This window comes from Poecilia formosa, unplaced genomic scaffold (assembly GCF_000485575.1).
Source record: "Poecilia formosa unplaced genomic scaffold, Poecilia_formosa-5.1.2 Scaffold252, whole genome shotgun sequence".
NCBI classification, from domain to species: domain Eukaryota; kingdom Metazoa; phylum Chordata; class Actinopteri; order Cyprinodontiformes; family Poeciliidae; genus Poecilia; species Poecilia formosa.
Genome location: NW_006800191.1, coordinates 799,927 through 819,552, shown reverse-complemented (window position 1 = coordinate 819,552; position 19,626 = coordinate 799,927). Strand labels below are relative to the sequence as shown.

At 37.3% G+C, this 19,626-nt stretch overlaps 1 protein-coding gene across 5 annotated transcripts in view; it reads right to left on the bottom strand.

Moving 5' to 3' along the window:
* Positions 1 to 19,626, bottom strand: part of arhgap42b (Rho GTPase activating protein 42b) — a 122,468-nt gene that overhangs the window by 51,319 nt on the left and 51,523 nt on the right. For all 5 annotated transcript variants that reach the window (XM_007569943.2, XM_007569939.2, XM_007569938.2 and 2 more), the window contains 2 exons: positions 14,014 to 14,109; positions 8,600 to 8,661 (listed from right to left, as the gene is read on the bottom strand). In XM_007569943.2, the coding sequence (XP_007570005.1) occupies positions 8,600 to 8,661; positions 14,014 to 14,109 (158 nt within the window). The remainder of the gene's footprint in view (positions 1 to 8,599; positions 8,662 to 14,013; positions 14,110 to 19,626) is intronic.

Sequence of the window (19,626 nt, the reverse complement as noted above, 5' to 3'; positions counted from 1 at the left end):
ACTGCAGGATGCTGGATGCTTGAAATTAAAGGGAAAACTGAAGAGAGACTACTTTATTGATTGTAGCATTAATCGACCGCTTTCAGACAAATGTTAAAATGTAATTAATACTAAGGCACATGCTTAAAAATGGGACAGAACATGAGGTTCCACAAAGTTCAGATCATTTTTTCTCTTGTAGAAAAAAACAAAATCACTCCATGTTAAGCTTGGTATCAGCCTTTTTGTAGCTTAATATTAGAGATTTTGTAGAGGGTTATGTCATTACTTAGGCTCATACACCCTGAACTGGATTATTCTGCCTTCAATCCTTAAAAATACACCTTGAGATGAATGAACCCTCATAAATTCTCAAGTACAAAAGGCTGCATTTACAAAGCTTTTTTTGGCATTAGGGTCATCTAAGAGACAAAGAGACAATGATGACAGATTCTTTGAAACACATTTTTCATTTGAGCTCTTTACTTTATTTGTGAAATTCTAAAATGCTGGACAATCCTCAGAAATGATCATCCCATTAACAAGCAGTGCTCCATCTTTTGTCCTGAATATATTGTCCAATTTTCAGGCATTTGCTTGCATGTGCACTTCTGTTAATCTGCTGAGCCAAACACCCAAAATTACGCTAAGTCTCACTTAGAGCACAACAAAACATTAAGGAATAAAAATATAAGTAGGATCCTTTTGGTTCACATTTATAACTGAGAGAGAAGCAAAGTGAAACAAACAGCTTAAATATTAGATGATTTGTACTGAATGATGCATCTGTGAAAGTCAACTTGCTTATATTTTCAGTTTTATTTCTATCACCGTGTACCACCTCCTTTTGTTGTTGAGTACATCAGTCACCCTTGAAATATAATCAGTAACGAGTAATGCTATTTATCGCAATATTTTCCAACCTATATGCTTTCTATTTGAAAGAGAGAATATACAAAGAGCCATCAGGCTTTTTGTTTACTTTTTGAAACAAAAACAGGAAAACACAAATTGGCTTTCAGTGCGGCCATAAAAAGGCCCTCTCTCTCTCCCTCTCTCTCTCATGATCATCACTCCAAAAGCCACAGAATCAGGGCACTGCCCTTCCATTCCTAAATGCCATCCACGCTCAGTGGTGCTGAACCTTCTCAAACCATGCAGAACTTGAACCACTTTCACTCTCTTTATGATGCTGAAGGGGTGATCAACATGGGAATTGTAAGCATTTTCTAAAAAAAGATAGAACTTCTGTTAATTTTCAGATGGAATGCCACACCTGGGTAGTTGGCAAGCCAATCCCGGGGAGCAAAAAGAGATTGCGGATAGATTTAAGGTCTGGCTACTCACCAAGCTGGCAGACAACAAAACACTTCATGCATAAGAAGCCTGCAGAAATTTGGCTGAAAGTAAAATTCTCTCCTCCGGTACCTTGGAGAAGTATTGAATTTTGCAGATTTATCTTGTTATAACCACAACCTTTGACATAAATTATCTGCACTTCTGGAATCTGGCCTGGTTTGATTGGATGAAGCATCTGTGAGCAGCAGCATAAGAGTCTTTCTCAATTCAGTTTCGATCAAGACTTTGACTGGGCCGCTGTAACATATAAATATGCTTTGATCCACATTTCAGTTCCGGCTGTGTGTTTACAGGCATTCTTCTGCTGGAAGGAGCATCTTCATCTCCCCTCCCTCCCTACCTAGAATGTAGGCCTACTGGCAAAATGGTTGCACTGCATGTTGTTGAGGTGTAACTGAAAAGGCGTGATATGCCTACCACACCTTTCAGATTTTTATATTTCTAAAAATAAATATGCACATTTTTCATTTCCCATAATGAGCATTTGTTATATAAAGTTCAATTAGAATACTTTCCATTTTGTGCTTGCAATATGACAAAATCTGAAAGCTTGTGGGGAGTATGAACACCTTCGTAAGGCACAGCACATTACGTTCTCGCATTGTACTGTGGAATTGATAATTAACATTTCTGTGAGGCATAGGAATGTTGTAATTTTCGGCTTTTTTTTATTGCGTTTCCCTCTAAACGTCTTAATATATTCAGACCAGAAACGGTAAACTGCAAGAATCTGCATTTTTATTTGAGCAACTGCTTTTGCACGTCTGCACCCACTGCGACTGAACATTTCCTTTTATCAGAGAGTGGTCGCAGCTAGTGTGTTTATACATTAGGATTAAAGATCCTTAACACCGTCTGGCAGCAAAATATGACTTAAATATATCAGAAAGTCAGGTCTCAACTAGTTTTTCTCACAATATTTCATGTTCTGAGCATGTAAGCTTCCCCTGTTAAGAGAGATTTCTGAGATTAGGTAAACATGTGTTGATTGGAGCTGCGCTAATTGAGTTCTGCAGCCCTGCTGTCAAATTACAAACCAGACCAAGATGAAATGCTATCAAATTTATTTATTTTCCTGGTTAATGCAAACAGCGCAAATTGTAACAATTTGGATTTTGAAACCATTTTGGTCAATTTATTGTTCCACATTGCAGACAAAGCTCACTGAGAACAGGTGTAGTGACGTTTTTGCATTAATCTGTATTAATCAGATTAATTTGAGAGGGATCATTATGCATGTGCAACATCTTGAGAAAGTGAAATATGTGCTGCCTCATCTGTGGATTGTAGCTTTTAAGCTGCCATCCATGATTTTGCATATTTAGCTCAACACAATCCATGCGTGATGGTTGGAAGTGTCATAATGTGCTGCAGTGATACACCTGTCAGAAACCAGCATTCAAAGCCTGTTTGAACTTCACTCTTTGCTTTCAAACTGACTAAAACTGAAATTCCTGTCTTTCTTTCTGTTTATACATTGCTGTTTGAACCTTATATGTTTTTTTTATATAAAATCTTGAAATACACAGATGTTATAACAATGTTTTGGAGAACCATTTAGCTGTTAGTGAAAAGTAATCCAATTAATGCTATTTTTTTTATTATTTCTCATGCACTAAAATGATTAAACTGTTACTAACAATGTGTTTTTTTTTATATATATAAAAAGCAATGAATTATTTATCAGCTGAGAAAATATCATTTGCAGCCTCAAATGGGCCATTATCCATGCCTGTGAGCTTCAGAGAATAGGTTGAATTTCTGGTCGGTTTAACAACAGTTCAAGTGTCTCTTTCTTGAGAGAAAACATTTAGCTCATTTTACTGTGCTGAAAAATGTTTCTTAAGAATGTCATAGGGGTTTTCGGTTTGTTAACACCTTTAATTTTTTACTACTTTAATCTTTAGTCTTTAGAAGACAACCATGATATTAAATTTTGAAGGAACACCGGATCTATTTTGAGGTTGGGAATCACAGATAGATTACAAAACCTTGTGCAGATTTCTCCAACACTGACTCTGCCTTTCCAAACAGGATTTGATTGACATGAAAATAATAAAGTGTGGAAATTGTGTTTAGGTCTCTGATGCCGACTCCTGGCACCATGAGATTATCTTGAATATTTCTAATAAGCAGGAGAAAAACCAGAATATGAACATGAATATATTAAAATATATAAATGAATGTTTTTTTTTATTTTAAAGTCAAATAAACCTGGTACAGATAAATCACTGCTGAACATCATGTTAAAACCAGTTAAATTATTTCTAGTCTTAATTATTTTCTCAAAATAATCACACGCCTTAACTTTACGTATTCACTCCTGGACAGATGCACACATTTCTCTATAAAAGTTAAATGGCATTTTCACGTGCAGCTATGACGACACAGCAAATGCTACTAATTCTATATTTTGATGATTTGTTCACCTGACTGCATTCAGGGAGATGGAAGAAAGATACATAAATAGTCCAGCTTAGTTTTAAGTGTAGAAGAAGAGATAGCTGAATTCATTGCTATGGCAACCCCCAACAGCAGCCCTTGATCCATAAAATGTTTGCTTTGGATACACAAGTAAGTATTTTGAATCATTTATAATAGATCTTCAGATAAAGATAAAGTGACACTGCTGTAAAAACTGTGAAGAAAAGGATTTGCTTTGACAAGAGAAGCCAGTAAAGATGTTTGTTGCTACTCATGGTCCCGGCAAAGCGCCAGACAATAAATGAGATGGTAGCATCGGCTTGTATCTGTATAAATGAGCTTCAAAATGAGGGCAGGACCTGCTGCAGCTGATCAAGCAACATCACTGACAGTTTAACACCCTCAAGACATGCGATTCTCTCGCAGTGTGCATAGGGGCAGCGATGAGAATAGGGCTGCTTTCAGTTCAAAGTGAAGCAGCCTCCTATTATAACCATCTCTGAGAACTATATGAATGTTTTCATATCACAGAGATTTAAAAGATACTAAGTTTACATATGACAAATTGCTGGCACTTACATCCCCAGAGATTTAAAATGCGTGCGAGCGGAGAAAAGAAAAAACTCTCCCAGCGTCACCAACATTACGATCACAGAGCAGAGATCAGAGGCGCGCGCGCGCCTTGCATATATTCCAGACATCTGATGAGATGCAGACTGCAAGGTGAAGCGAGAGAGAAACGGGATGATGCAAAGAGGATTCTTTTAAAGAAAGAAACAGAAGAGATGAGGGGGAGAGTGAGAGCTATGAATAGAATTTTACACTTTTAAATCTATTACAGATAAAGTACTGCATCATATAAGCTTCTGAGAGTAGCTGTAGCTGCTTTGATGTATTAAGTTTCTTTTTTTTTTTCCAATTACTTTACAATCATGCAGTCTTCTTGTTGTCACACAGTCTCCTTCCCGCTCAAGTGTGGCTTCATTTAATTTATCCTCTTCAGTTTAGCCTCTCTCCACATTTCAGACCGGCTTCTTTTTGTTTCCTGGCGCTGTTTGAAATGAGAGGATTTAGAACAAAAACAAAACCCACAAAAATGCATTAATGTGCATCTCTCCTCTCGCTTTGTTTCCACGACTTGTGCACACATAAGCTCCAGACGCATGAACCTGTAAACCTCCGTCGCCTCTTGCTGCCATCCGCACTTCTGCCTTAGCTTTGTAATTCTCCTTTGTGACATGCACTCGCACTGAAAACAACAACAAGAAAAACTAGGCGTGCCAAAAGAAAAAAATCTCCTCTGATTATTTGTGACAGGCATCAAATGAGGCACAGACAACAGCAAACATTTAAACAAATGGTTTGCAACTTCTTTGTTTCTTTAGCAGATCTTATATTAGACACACAAAAAGCAAAATGAAAGCTTTTTATAGGCACCGCATAACAAAGTGTCTGCAAACTGAGTACGCGGTGGAACAAAAACAACTTTGTTTGCAATAATGGAGTGCATCCAGAACATTTTTTATCTATTAAACGCTCTTAAGAGCTTTAACAAAAAGCTTTTTCTCCGACTCTGTATACCTGATTCAAGATCCCACTAAGTGAAGTCGAAGCGCTGATAATGAATTCTAAGAGGCACATTTTGACTCTGGCTTTAAACACAATCCTGCCAATTAGCAGACAAACATTTTGTTATCCAAATATTAGAAATATTACATAAACTTCCAAGTTATTCTAAGCATCTTCCAAAGGAAACATGCAAAAAGCTCAAATGTCTTGGAAAAATGGAACAGACTTTGAAATACAGTGACACCTAGTCACAGTTTAGTGTTGGCAGATTCATAGATCTTTCTGTGGAACGTAACTTCAAATTACTAGCAAAAAATTTGTGAATTTTTCGTTGAGCCCATTTAAGATATTCAAAAGAACATGCAGCTTGTGAAGTTAAAATATTTAGGTAAAGTGCTTTTTGACATGATTTGCAGGCATTATCATTTCAGCAAATCATGGAGTGTCATTCATTTTCCTTTGTGCTAATAGGCTGTTGCCCCAAGAGTGACCAGAAGGAGGTCCGATGATAATAACTTCTGCTGTAATGCTAAGACAGTATTAATTCAGGCTCAGTTTAGGATGAGTTTGTTTGAACTATTAAAATAAAAAAGCAGTTCTCACTATTTTCAGAGACGATCTCAAGTATTCACAAATTTCAGGGTGAAGATGGCAAATATCAGGGACCCATTACAGGTTTGAATAGGTCTGAAGCCAGAAAGTTACACCTGTATGTGCCGACCGGTCATTATTGACTGGTGGGCAAAATTTAAAGGAAATTAGAGACTATTTATCCCCTAATGGGGAGAGCATGCAAACTCCATGCAAAAAGATCCTAGGCCAGGATTCAAACCCAGGACCTTCTTGCTGCAAGGTAACAACACTACCATCTGCACCATCATGTAGCCAACCTGAAGGCCCAGAAGTGTGATTTTTCAACAGTTTGCCAAGCAATATTAAACTTAACTACGAGCAAATGGTAGTTATGATGCATGAAAAGTCACTGCAAAGTGTTCTATAATTTTTCTGGTTAAGTGTAAGGGTTAGATAAATACAAAAATGCAGTTATTAACTAAGTAACATGGTGGTTTGGTAATCTTCCATTTAAATATACTGATGCTCTGAATCATGGTTACAATACAGTGGATTCAGACAAGCGTTAAAGCCCATGCTCCATCGACAGAAGTACTCAGTCTCTGGCTGAGTGAAGCGTGGCTTGTAAAAACGGCCTCAAAGCTTTTAGTGAAACAAAAATGAACAATATTGATTAATGGATTATACAAATTTTAGTATTTTTGCTTGCAACATTTGCACAGCAAAGAGCTACACTGAATTTACTGAGGTGGCCCTCATTTTCAAAGGGTAAGGCTTTCCGTCATAAAATATTGAATGTTGACAGACAAAAGCTCGGCCTGAGATGTCAGCAACTCCAGTCAGAACCAGTCTACACAGTCCCTCACACTTAGGAGTTTTAGTATTGCTAAAATAATATTATCATTGTAAAAAATGATTTCAGTTCATCAATATAAAATGTGGTCCATCAGATTCACAGCTTTTCTTTGTCAACTTAAGAAGGCGTAGGTTGAGCAAATTACTTTTACAACCAACTGTCTTCTTAAAGAGTTATGAATTTACAAACATAGTTACAATAACGAGAAACAGTTATCAATGTAACATACAAAGACAGTGTTCTCTTTACATGTGCACATAGTTTGCTGCAAAGTGAATGAGATGAGATGCTCTGTGCAACTGACCCACAACAAGCCGACAGGATTGCTAAGCAAAAACTGACGGATCACGTTTCAATTTCAGAACATACAGTAATAGCGCTGGGAAAACTGAAGGGCTCATTTTTACCATGATGCCCTACAATGGTGTCTCATGAAGTCCAAAAAGATGCAGCTTTCCCACAGTTGGTTCGGTTCAAGACCAGTCTGTATCCAAGCAATCCGTTTGGAAGTGGGCCGAGACCACCTCAAAAAGTGGGGTCTTGCTCCAATAGAACTCTGGTCTGTTTAACTCAGACCATGTGTGTAGGTGTGAATAAACCGTGCAAACCTTATTGTTAGAGCACATACCAAAATGTTGCAAAAACTATATGTTTAAAGTTATTGGAAAAGTTAAACATTTTCATTAAGCTACCCATTTATGAAGCCCAGGACAATAAGTGTTCTAAATTCATGTTTAGTTTGCATATTTTGTTATTGTCTGGGGTTGTGTGGAGACTGATGCAGGGTGGGGGGCAGTTGTGCATAACTAAGACACCCACTGAGAAATCTCCTCCACCTCCTTTGCCCTTGGCCTTTACGTCATGCCTGGTTTGTCTTTAGACATCCAGCCATGTTGGAGGCTTGTTTTCCGACCTTTAGACCAGCCATCCAGAACCAGAACCACCCATCTCCCCTGCCCCAATAAAAGCCCAAAACAAGGATTTTCCTAAATAACACAGACTCAGACATAATTGCTATTTTAGCTGGGTATTTTTTAAGGATTTAGTATTATGTTTCTTCTAATTGAGGATTGTGTTTATTATATTTTGATTAGCGACGCCTCATTTTTTTTAATCGATGTACATAATAGATGTTCTTTGCAGTATCAGTTCTTAACCTTCTGAAAAAAGCAATTTTTTTTTTTTCCTGTATGAATTGCAAATAAAGTACCACTTCAGGAAAAAAATAATGTGTCTTAGCATGAGGAAATGGAGGTTTTCATGCACGTTTAATTTCTTATTAAGATAAATACATTTATGAGTTAAAACGAATCACACATCAAGTCCTCTCATTTCTTTAGAGCATATGTTGCTTTTCATGACCTTTTGTTTTGAATGGTGCATGTGTTTTGGGATGAACAGTGTGGCATTCCCAGTGCTCTGCTGTGCCAAAATAATTTATTCTCCCTAAAATGTCCTAAAATTGTATAATAGATCTCCATTTTAGTCGTCAATTTTTATAAAATATAACTGGGTTTTGTTTAATACTTTGGCGAATTTTTTCCTACTCAAAAGTTGCATACTAGTCAACACAATCTTTATTTCCACCTCCATTCAATAACTAAAATGCTCAAACCTTAGCATCGAAACAAGCATAAAAGTATCCCTGTTCACAGCGCAGACAATAAAACACAGTAAAAATTTTGCTTTTTACTGGTAATGTAGTTTTTGTAAGTGGGGTTTTGTGTTTTTTATTTTTCCTGTACATCAAGTTATAAATAGCACAGTCAATCAACTGACACAGTAAAAGGGGTAGCAGTGTTTTGTTGTAGTCCTGTCATGTTTCTAATGTGCTCTTACCAGGCGCCTTCTTTCCTCTTCAACAGTGTTCAGCAGCTGGGAGAACTCTTTGAAAGACTGGGCTGCAAAAAAGAAAAGAAAAAAAACAACTTGAGAAACAACAAATAGGGAAAAACTGATAGTTTTAAGTCTTGATATGCAAGATATGCAAGATATCTCGAACAGACAGCAGCTTTGCACCAGAAAGATGAGACGAGAGCATAAAGAAAAACCACGGTGCTGCAGTCGTTAAAGATGTGATGTTTCAGGCACCTCCCACAGGACTGAATCGTGCAAAATGTTTATTTGCTTTCTAGCTTCAAACCCTTCAGAGCAGTGCATTTCAGAATGTAATAAAAGCATGCAGCTGTCCAATTTAAACCCAAGCCTTACCCAGCAGTAAGAAACAATACCTCAATTCAATGGATTCCACTGATCGCTTCTCTTTGCTTTCATCCCCTGCAAGGCTTCACAATATACTGCCCCAATGTAAAAGAGAGTGATGAGGTGAAGATGTGTTCACACCATCTGGGATATACTTCAGCAGCCTAGATTACATCCTGCATGGCCAGATGATTTCAGAATACAATGTATTCCACCTTATCTGCTGGAGAATTGTGCCTTGATAGCTTCACGGCTTCATTAAGTAGAAGGCCTGATGCAATTTGGACTCTGCTGGAGAGCCCCTATGTCACTGCATGTCCAGGCATTTAGCAGTGGTCAAGCTGCGCTGCTTGCCAACACAGTAATATCATTATCAGCCCCGACAGCCTGGCAAGGGGACCCATGCATCATTGTCGACACTCGGGTCTATTTGCACACTAAAGCTTTCAAAAACCAGGGAGCAATGATTTTGTGCCAACAATCTTGCAGGCAGCTGGCCTTCTTTGAATGCTACCAGCTCCTTTATCAACAGAGCAAGGCTACGAGGGGGTAAAGGCCACAGCGGGAGCCGCTGATGGGACAAGATTAGGAAGGAAATGGGAATCAAAGTGGGGTTACAGCTTGCATATAATTCACTTGTAAATGGAGGAAAGGCAATAAATGTGAAGAATCACTTGGAGAATAAAAGAGATCCGTTTAGAAAAACAGAAATTTCTTGTGTGAGTTTTTCAATAATACTATTAATGCTGTACACCAATGCTGAATAGTTGACATGCACTAATCTGTGTTTTCCAGTTTCTTATTTCAAGCTGGAAATATATAACAAAAATAAGCCAAAAAAAATAACTGGGCGCAAAAATCTGAAGTTATTTAGTTTCTGAAACTCACATCTACACAGAAATATGTATAGGTTCAAATTTACACATAAAAAAATAACATTTTGTTGTTTTCATTAAAACAATTTTGGCAAAGGCTGTTTATCAGAAACCGCAGTCCAAGAAGCCTCAAGTCTAACATAAAATAAAAATTTTAAATCAGGACAAAAAGATTGTAAGTCGAGAAAAAGACAAGTTGTATGTTAAAAAAGAACCGAGGTAAAGTTTTTTTTTTTTTAAGTTAGGAAAACAACCTGGTTTGCTGGTTCACCAACAGGTAAGGTGGGTGAAGTGCCAAGAACACAAAAACAGAGACAGACAGAGAAGAGATTTGAACCCACTGGTTACAAAACCAACCATCAACGTTGCCTCTAGTGTTGGAAGGGGCAGGAGCCTCTAAAAGAGACGCAAGCCAATTTAAAGGCATCAGATATGGCTATGATACAAAGTCACATTTATTTGAAGTTATTTTTGAAATATCCAGGATTTTCAAAACAACTGAAGGCAACAGTTACTTGACTGTGCTATAAAAATCACCATTTTAATAACTTCTGCCAGGAAACCAGCTGTTTTTTTTGTTTGTTTTTGTTTTTTTGTGTGGATAAGGTGGGCCTTTAATGCTAGATCTAATTGCTCATTTTGCCTCGTTCACATCAGATTTTTCTTCACCCCTAAAAGGATTTTAACAGCTCTTAAGGTCTCAATGAATGACCTTCTGAGAAAAGGTCCTTCAACTTTTAAGAAAAAATTTTAAATTTCTATGGCCACATCAATCCCTTGGCCCCATTGATTCCTAGATAACTGACTGGCATGTGAATGTCACTGCAGGAAGTCATCGAGGGAAATCAATAAAAGGTCAGGTGAACCCGTCTGACAGCACACACAACATCCCAATGTTTCGCGGGGAGGCTCGGAGCATCAAAGTGGACTGCACCAATACTGCATCAAGATCCTTGGTGGCATTCACTCAAGGGTCTGGCTATGTCAGTCAGAAACTTGGTTTCATTGATGAGAAGATTGATTTCAACAGGCTGTTTCATTTTTCCCCTCAAATAGTTATCATGGCCTTTTCTCTCTGAGACACTGAGTGAATACAGCAGTGTGGCGAAGAGTGGAAATGGGAAACTGGCCAGGCACTGAATTCGAAATTAAAACACAGGCAAGTTTATATTATATTTTAAATTTGTTCCTGACATATTGTCAATTCACTTCTGTGTGCTGATTGTTTGCTTAATAAAGACCAAAATCAATTTATAGGTGAGAGATTATGATTGCTATTGTTCCATCTATGATCAACAGATCCTTATTGCAGGGCTGGCAATGTGAGCATTGCCTCAAATTAAAGTGTGCTTTATTCTAATGAGACTTCACTTTGGGTGTGGATTTTTCCATTTAACATAATTAGCGAGCGCGCCCCATACAGTTACCGCAGCTTTGTACGGCACTGGTCATTTAGCATTCTGATGAACATTAAAGTCTCAAGATGAGGAGGTCGATATCCTGTTCAGCCCTCACAGATGGTCAGTAATTCAGCAGACCACGGCATGGAGCGGGGGACTTAAGCTGGGGATAATGAGTGGGATACAAAACAAGAGGCGAAGGAAGAAGCCAGACTGACAGTCCTGCCCATTAGAGTCGGTGCATCCCCCTGCACATCTGCTTTCATATACCGGTTGGAGGCTGGACGATATCCACCTCCATTAATCTCTGACACTGATCACAATTAGTCCTTCAGATGTCCTGGTGGCTTGACAAGAGGCTGCACAAGAATCCATGTGAAAATAAGAAGAGGCAATATGGGCTATTTGTTAGCATTAAAAAATATATAAACCTAAACGTCAAGCCCAGGGGTCTGCAAACTTTACAATCCAAAGAGCCATTTTTCCCCTCAGATTTCCAAAAACAATTTTGCCTGGAACCGCAAAATCTACACAACCTTTCACAAAATGAAAAAAAAAAACTAAACAAACATCAGCTTATCATATTTTTAAAGTATTAGCTAATTGGGACTGCTGCATATTTTTAAAAACTTGCCAGAGGCATTAAATCAGGTGAAAGCTATGATGATATGTGAACAAATACTTAACTAAACAGCGTTAATACTAAAACCCAGACAGACTATCCAGCTATTGGAAAATAAATTCAGTAGATTATGTTCAACTCATTAATCTGTTTTTTTTTTGTTTTTTTTTGTTTGTTTTTAAGTTGTATCCATCTACCTTTTCAATACTTGTAATGAAAGACTGGGTGTTAAGTTTATCAATAAATATCTCACTGTTTTTTTTTTTATTATCATTATTTTATTTCATACAAAAGAAGTTGTTTTTTTTTTTTTTGCCATATTGATATTTCATGCTGCAATCATGCAGTAAGGATAAATTGTGCTTTTACTACATAAAATCTAAAAATGTTGGCACTTAAAATAATTTATTACATTTTCTGATAAAAAAAAAACACACAACAAAATATTTAAAATAATAGAATGATCACTACGTAAAGAAAAATAGTAATGAAAGAATAGTTAAGGAGCTCATTGGTTTGTAGACTGATACACACAAAAATCATTGTCATTCTGTTCATATTATTGCAGATTTTACATAAATGGCTTTCATCTTCCCTTTAAATATCAGAACACTGCTTGGTTTTATAATATTACTGCTCAAGGTCATCAGGAGTCTCTTTAGGGGGCCCACATAGCCGGAGCTACAGGTTTCAGAGCCTTGGCCCAACCAGAGTTAAGAGTTAGCATTCTGATAACTAATTATTCCTAGCTTGTTGAAAAGTTCACTTAAGCCATAGGACATTCCTTTTCCAAATACCATTTTTCAATTAGAAAACTGGTTCTCAGACATTTTAAGATACTATTGTAAAAAACAAATTAGAACACAGTTTTTTCACAGTTTTGCTTAAAATAAAACCACAAAAAGGCTGGATTTTGTAGTTGCAACACAATACAAGTGTGAAAAGTACATTTGTGAGATGAATAAAATCTGCACTGGCCCAATAGCTCCAACCATGTACTCTTCTTTCTTTTTCTTTTTTTTTCTTTTTGGACTGTGTGTATGTGCATGCCAATCTGGCAAAATGTGCTAATCTGTTTAGTAAATTCCAACAGCCAATTAGCATGCATGTTGCAAGTTTTGGAGAAAGGCCAAGGTTGTGTGTTCTCCCTTTCGCAGACAAGCATAATTGCACTGAAAAAGCACAGCTGGCATTTGTATCCCTGCCCCCACCTTAAACTATTGTAACCTCAGGCAATATACTGATCTACAGTTGGCTTGTGGTGGCAGACAGGCACCTCTGCATGGCAGCTCAGCTGGACCGGTGTGTGAATGTTTGAGCAAATGGGTCAAAGAGGAAAAACAAGGTAAAGAGCTTTTCAAAACAGAAGGGTCAAAAGACGTTTGCAATTATAGGCAAAAGGTCATTTGCACATAATAACCATAAATACTAAATAGCTGCAAATAGTAAGAACATTTATGAAAAAGCCCCAACATAAAACCAGACCAGACGACGCTGCAGCAAATAACTGCTCAAAAAGCAATAAATGGAGGTTTCCATGAGTGGAAAGGGGGCTGGTTTTTATCCATTTCTTCACAATGACAACATAATCGTTTGATTGAAGATGTTTTAAAGTGCATCAAATGGAATACTGTATTAGTTTCACACCATTAAAAATGATATGAAGTCACAGGGCTACAATGCAAGGCACTGAAAGAGAATTGAGCATGATGCATAAATCGCAGGAGGAAATAAACTGTTAACTATTGCTTAAAGCTTTTAGGGCGCGGGTCTAAGAATTAAACTGATTTGAGAGAAGAAAATTGCAAATGCCAATTAAAACAGGATTATTACAGGAAAGGCATAATATCATAATGAAAAGTGGAATTATAGCCTATATGGGACGATCTTGAAGTTCAAGGAAGCAAAGAATGAGCATCACAAACCAAATGTTAAAAAAATATATCCGGTCATGAGGGTTTGTTCCTTGGCCCTCCTCTCATGCATTTGAGTCTCATGAGTCTCTCTTTTATTTTTTATTTTTTATAATTTACAAAAGTGGTGTAATTTGCATTTCAAATTGCAATAAAGCAACAGTTTTCCCTCCAGTGACTTTACAGAAGTTTCAGTAATGAACCTGAGACAAACGACAGAGTTGTGACAAATGACTCTTACCGATGTTGACCTCATCATCTGTCTCAGCATCACCTATGCACTCAAACTGGAACTCCTGCAACGACTGGGAGAACTTCTGGACAGCAGCAGAAAGACCTGGAAAAAAAGCAGAGCAGAAGATAAAGTGGAGCACATCTGAATCTGTCACTAAATAAAAACAACCACTGTATTTGTTTTTAACTTGTAACTTGTTTCCAGTAACCTGTGCTCCAGAAAAGTAATTGAGTAATTAAGATTAAATGTTCTTTATTTTTCTACTGCGTTAAAAAACCAAAACAAAACAAAACTGTGGTCCAATTGTTTTCCCTTTATTTATGAAAAGGACTGGTGTCGCTTTCTGGAACTGGAGCACAAGCCATGGGGACATGAGAACACCACTGGCTCAAAGCTTGGAAATAAAAATTATGCCAAATTATATTCACAGACTAAATCAAACAAACGCCCTCCAGCGGTCTGCCACCTGCTCTCAGGCCAGCTATGGGACGCCTCAAAGCCCCTTCTCTATGAACCAAAAGTCATATGGTAAACAGAGACGCTTCGCAAGGAGGCCGAGTCAACAACCACCGAGCTCTGTAATCCTGACGAATCCTTTAATGACTGCAGCTTCCAGCAGTTTGTAAAAGACTTAATGGTAACTTTAAGTGGTGTCATTAGTTAAATAATTATTTTTTTTCACTTTTGGAGGGGCTATGTGGGGCTTTGTTCCCCCTTTTAGTTGTCAGGCAATAGCAGCCCAACAATTAACACTTATTTTGCATTAAAATGATGCAGATGAATGAATTTACCTGCACCTTGAAATTTATTATATTATATTATATTATATTAACCATGCAGTGCTTTGGAAATCAATATGAAATGAGGAACAGAGGGTAGGGGATGCATGAATGAGACAGAGGCCCAATTTTAAGGCATCAATGTTAAATATCTCAAGTAGTATTTTATGTATGCAGTATATTTATAATAGCTGGAGGTTACAGTCAGTTCGTTGTGCTATTAAAATGCCACTACGTGCCTGGAAAACACATAGTACTGCCCCTTCAGTCGTGTGTTAACTCCATGAGAATGTATAACTTCTATACCTAGTTAAATCCTACCACATGTCTACTCAATGAAACCATTCGTCCTCAGTAAAACTTGGATCGGTTCACCAATGTCAAATATGTGAAAAGTTAGAAGTCTCAGGACCCAGGATATGTTAATGCAGCACTGGATGATTCACAGTCAGGGGTGACAGCTCTTTGAGCACTCACTGTTCTTCTCTCAAGTGCCAGGAACTGTATGTTTTTTTTTGTTTTTGGAGGGGTGGGGGGAACCATGTGGCGACTGGTGCCAAGAAAACCTTCCTTCCAGACCTTGTCTTTAATGCAGGCAGGGGACAAATTCACATAGTTTCAAGCAAAAGTTGTTCTTGACAGTGTCTGGGAACAGAGTAAAATAATATCCTTTTAAGACCGACTGTCAAACTCCATGCTCACTGACATTCACACATCAGCAACTGTGATAGTGACTGGAATAATAACTAACGATAGTTTATTGATTAGAATTCTTGCTTTCGTCCGTAAGATTTGGGCCTAAAGGAAAATTCCTACCTTCGTGCTAAAATTGATAAACACTTAGAGTTGAAATCAATCTTGGAAATCTCTCCTCGCAAAGAACTTTGGATGTTTATTTCATTCCAGGCGTTTAGCTGTGATTTAATGTCCTATTTTGCATCTGTGGAATATTTCAAAACATCCTGAGAAAAGACAGAAACCATTACTCATTAGAGGAATGTCTTTATTCTAGGTGAGGGATGCCAATGGAAAAACCTTCCAATATTCTTTAAAACCCAATTATATAACACATGAGTGCTCCATTAACAGAGCAGGTATAAAGTGTATATTTATGTGTGTACAGATTTTAGACTGTTTTTCCAGCAGAACCAATAATATTATCTGCCATTTAGACATATAATGTTTGCTTGACTCAAGAGGGAAACTACATTTTATTGATAGTTACTGTAATTTGTGGGATTCTTGAAATTAGTCATTTTCTTAGAGTTTACTGCCGGTTTGTATACATGTTGTGTATTTACACAAGAAAATTACTAAAGAATGAACAACAGCCTTCAAAAAGACCAAGTTGCACATAAATCATGTGTAAAGAACTTCAACATATTTTGGTTGATAGATCACTTTTTAAATAAAAAAAAGCTGAAATATGCAAGGTTTTGAAATAAAATGCAGATGTCCAAATCACAGTGCATCTCTGGTTTTTGTAAAACTTTGACAGGATGATAAGCATTATAAGACGAGAACATTTGGGAACTTCTATTCATCATTTACACACGCTTAACCATGCCAAGTCATGAGAGCGCTGGTGTGTATCCTCAGCGTTCATTGGGTGAGGATATAACAACATTTGAGAATTTTAGAGAGATACATTGACTTAATATGCAGCTTTGGATTGGGAGAGTAAGCCAGAGTACTCAGAGAGAACCCAAGCATGCCACTCATTATTTTACTAAAAATGCAGTGTGTATTAGTGTGCATTCACCAGAGTTTATTATTTCCAAAAGGTGTCTTATTAAGTGTTTTGGATTAGCAGCATTCAAATGCAGGCAGGGCATCAGCAGGTAGATGCAGTTAGGAGGATTGTATAATAAATAAAATGAAAAACTTACAGTCTTGAAATGAGAAAAATAAGAACACGGAGCAATGACGAGAGCAACACAAGAATCCAGTAATGAGCAAAGAAACCAGGGAGCTTACATACAATGGAAGTGTGATGGTGACTTGGAAACCAGGCACATACAAATAAACAAAATTAATGGCAGCCGAGCGGGGAGAGGAGACGGTAAAAGGCTGAGAAGACAAACAGGAGGAGGTTAACCAAAATACAATAGGACATACCAACAAAGGAAAACTCATAAAACTAAAATAAAAGTCTTAAACCAAAAAGTGAATGTTACAGAAGAATCCCAAATGACATGCTAAACTGAGATTGAAAGTTCAAAGGGATAATATATCAACTTTGCAGTACTCCACTCAGCCTTCCTGTTATCTCAACAAAGTCTTGCCCTCTCCCCCAGCCTGAATGAAACACAGGCATGTTTCGATATGTTGTAAATAATATTGTTACCTTTTAAATAGATTTTAGCGATTTTTTGTGTGCTTTCTCAGACTTCATATTAAAGCACATTGCACTCCCTAAAACATCTTGTTTTGAGTCTACTTCCCTCAACAACAGCTTATGCACCAAAAAGTATTGAACCATGTGGTGTGTTCACTGACTTTAAAGAAGCCAGAATTTTATTTTCCTGAGTGCCTGAAACAAACTAGTCGTAGAAATTGACCGATTCCATACACCTGCCAATTTCTCTGTGCTTTAATTCAGATGCTGCCAATTAAAACAAACGATTTCCATCACTGGTCACAGGTGTTGGCAGCTTCTCTTCTTCAAGAAGTGAAATAAGCAGCTGATCATTAGAGATCAATAAAGTACTGCTCATTGCAGCGGAAAACATACGGGGAAAAGCAGTATTTTGGGTATTTTGCCTCTGGCCAATTACAGACTGAACCACATGCATTTATTTAAACGAATATTTAAAAAAAAAGTTTAAACATTTTACTCAAACAAATCACAGCACCACAAAATAAGCTTGTTAAATACGTTATTTGAATTCATTTAAGAACTTCCAAAAGTAAGATTTGCCCTCCGCCTGCTGTGAAAACCACACAACATGAGCTATGTTTCTGCAAAGCACAAAAGTCCTCAGGAAAAACCGTCAAATTATCTTATAAGCCCATTTTATAAGCACAGTCTTACACCTTTAGCTTATCAGCACTGACTCACCAGTGGCCACGAGCAACTTTTCACTGTTTGCAGAGGGAGGAGAGCAACATGACCACTTAAGAATTAGAGGAGCTTTAACGGTCTAATATTCTGTGGGGAGAGACATGACTAGGTTATCATTTCCTGCACACAGCCTGCCTAAAATACAACCTCCCACTTTGTTTTTATTTTAGTCCTGGTGGGAAAAGAAACAAGACATTAAAAACAACATTCATTCAGACATGGAAAAACACCTCACTGTGCCTTTTAAGAACCCAGCACATATTTGCATAAACATCCATATTATAGAGATATTTAACGTTACAAAACATTAAATATACATTTAATACTAAAGATGTTACATGGCTGTTTATATTGACACGTGTGTTTGCATTTATTCTACAGGCATTTAAACATGAGGGAATGAAGTGTATTTTTTATTTGTTAAGTCTATGTACAGTATGTGTGTCACCTATCTTGGCCTTTTGTCATTGTTTGTGGTAACCTTAGGATGTCTAGTTGACATATACATACCACATTCAGTGCTTTTTAAACCTCCCCTAAAAATCTGACTAAACACATTTACAGCTTTTCCATAAAAAATTCAGTTCAAACGTTTCGTTTGTTGACATGAGGTGAAACTATTATAGAAAATCTGCATTTGGAAAAATATTCACACTGATGTGGTCGGGGTCAGAAGCAAAACAAAAATCAAAGGGTAACTAAAGCTAGCAACACGAGTTTCTCAGGTTGTGGACAAAACTGGGTAATTTTCAGGACACCGGATGGACCACTGGCAAAACTTTTCCCCCAGGGGACAAAAATCTGTTCTCCTGCAAATTTAACAAAAACTCTAGAGAAGTGTTTTCCAAACACATGATATATTTGCACTGAAACAAGCATCAGGTTCAGCTACTGAATTTTACATGATTTTTAAAGTTACCATTATTTTTTTTTTATATCTAAGCCAACAATGTACTTCAGTCCCCCAAGAATTGTGTAATGTTTTAAACTTGTAAACTTATTTGCAACATTTCATTGTATTCCACATTGCATAAATACAGATAAAGCGCCTCCACATGGAGACATAATGGGTTGTAAATCTAATGTCCGAGGAGAAAAATAATAAAGTAGTTACATTAATGCAGGCCCCAGAATTAACCATGCTAGCTGAGAGTTTTAATCATTTAATTGTCATTTTTTTTCACTAGACATCTCATTCTGAATTGCTATAAGCCACAGTTACATAAAGTGAGTGTACAGTTTAGATTGTTGGTGTAGGAGAAGCCCAAGTCCCTGAACAACACACAAAGTGCTTTTAACATTTCATAATTCATTTAGAATTATAATTAAATGCAAAACAAGATAGGGGCTCTAAAAACACTCTGACATTTTCGTTGTCATCCACCACAGTTTAAATGTACATTTTGTCACTTGCACGGTGACTCACTAATTGCTTCTCGTCTGCTTTCTCCTCTCATCAGCGGCCATATCTTCACTTCAAACAGCGCAGAACTTAAAAGACCCCTTTCTTGCACAGTAGGAGAAGCATGCAGTGTTACAGAGTAAACTGTAGTCACTGTTCATGTGACAGAAGACTAATTAGTTACCATCTATGAAAAACGGGGGCGGAGGTTGTTTTAACTCGTGATTTGCAAGTCTGAATCAAACCTGCAAAAGTTGTTTCACAGATGTTGGCGCAGCGTGGATGTGTGTAATTATATGCTTTTCATCCTACTTGTTTCTGCTTAAGAATTTGTGCTTGAGCTCTCTTTCAAGGCCTCACACTAGCTGTCTTTA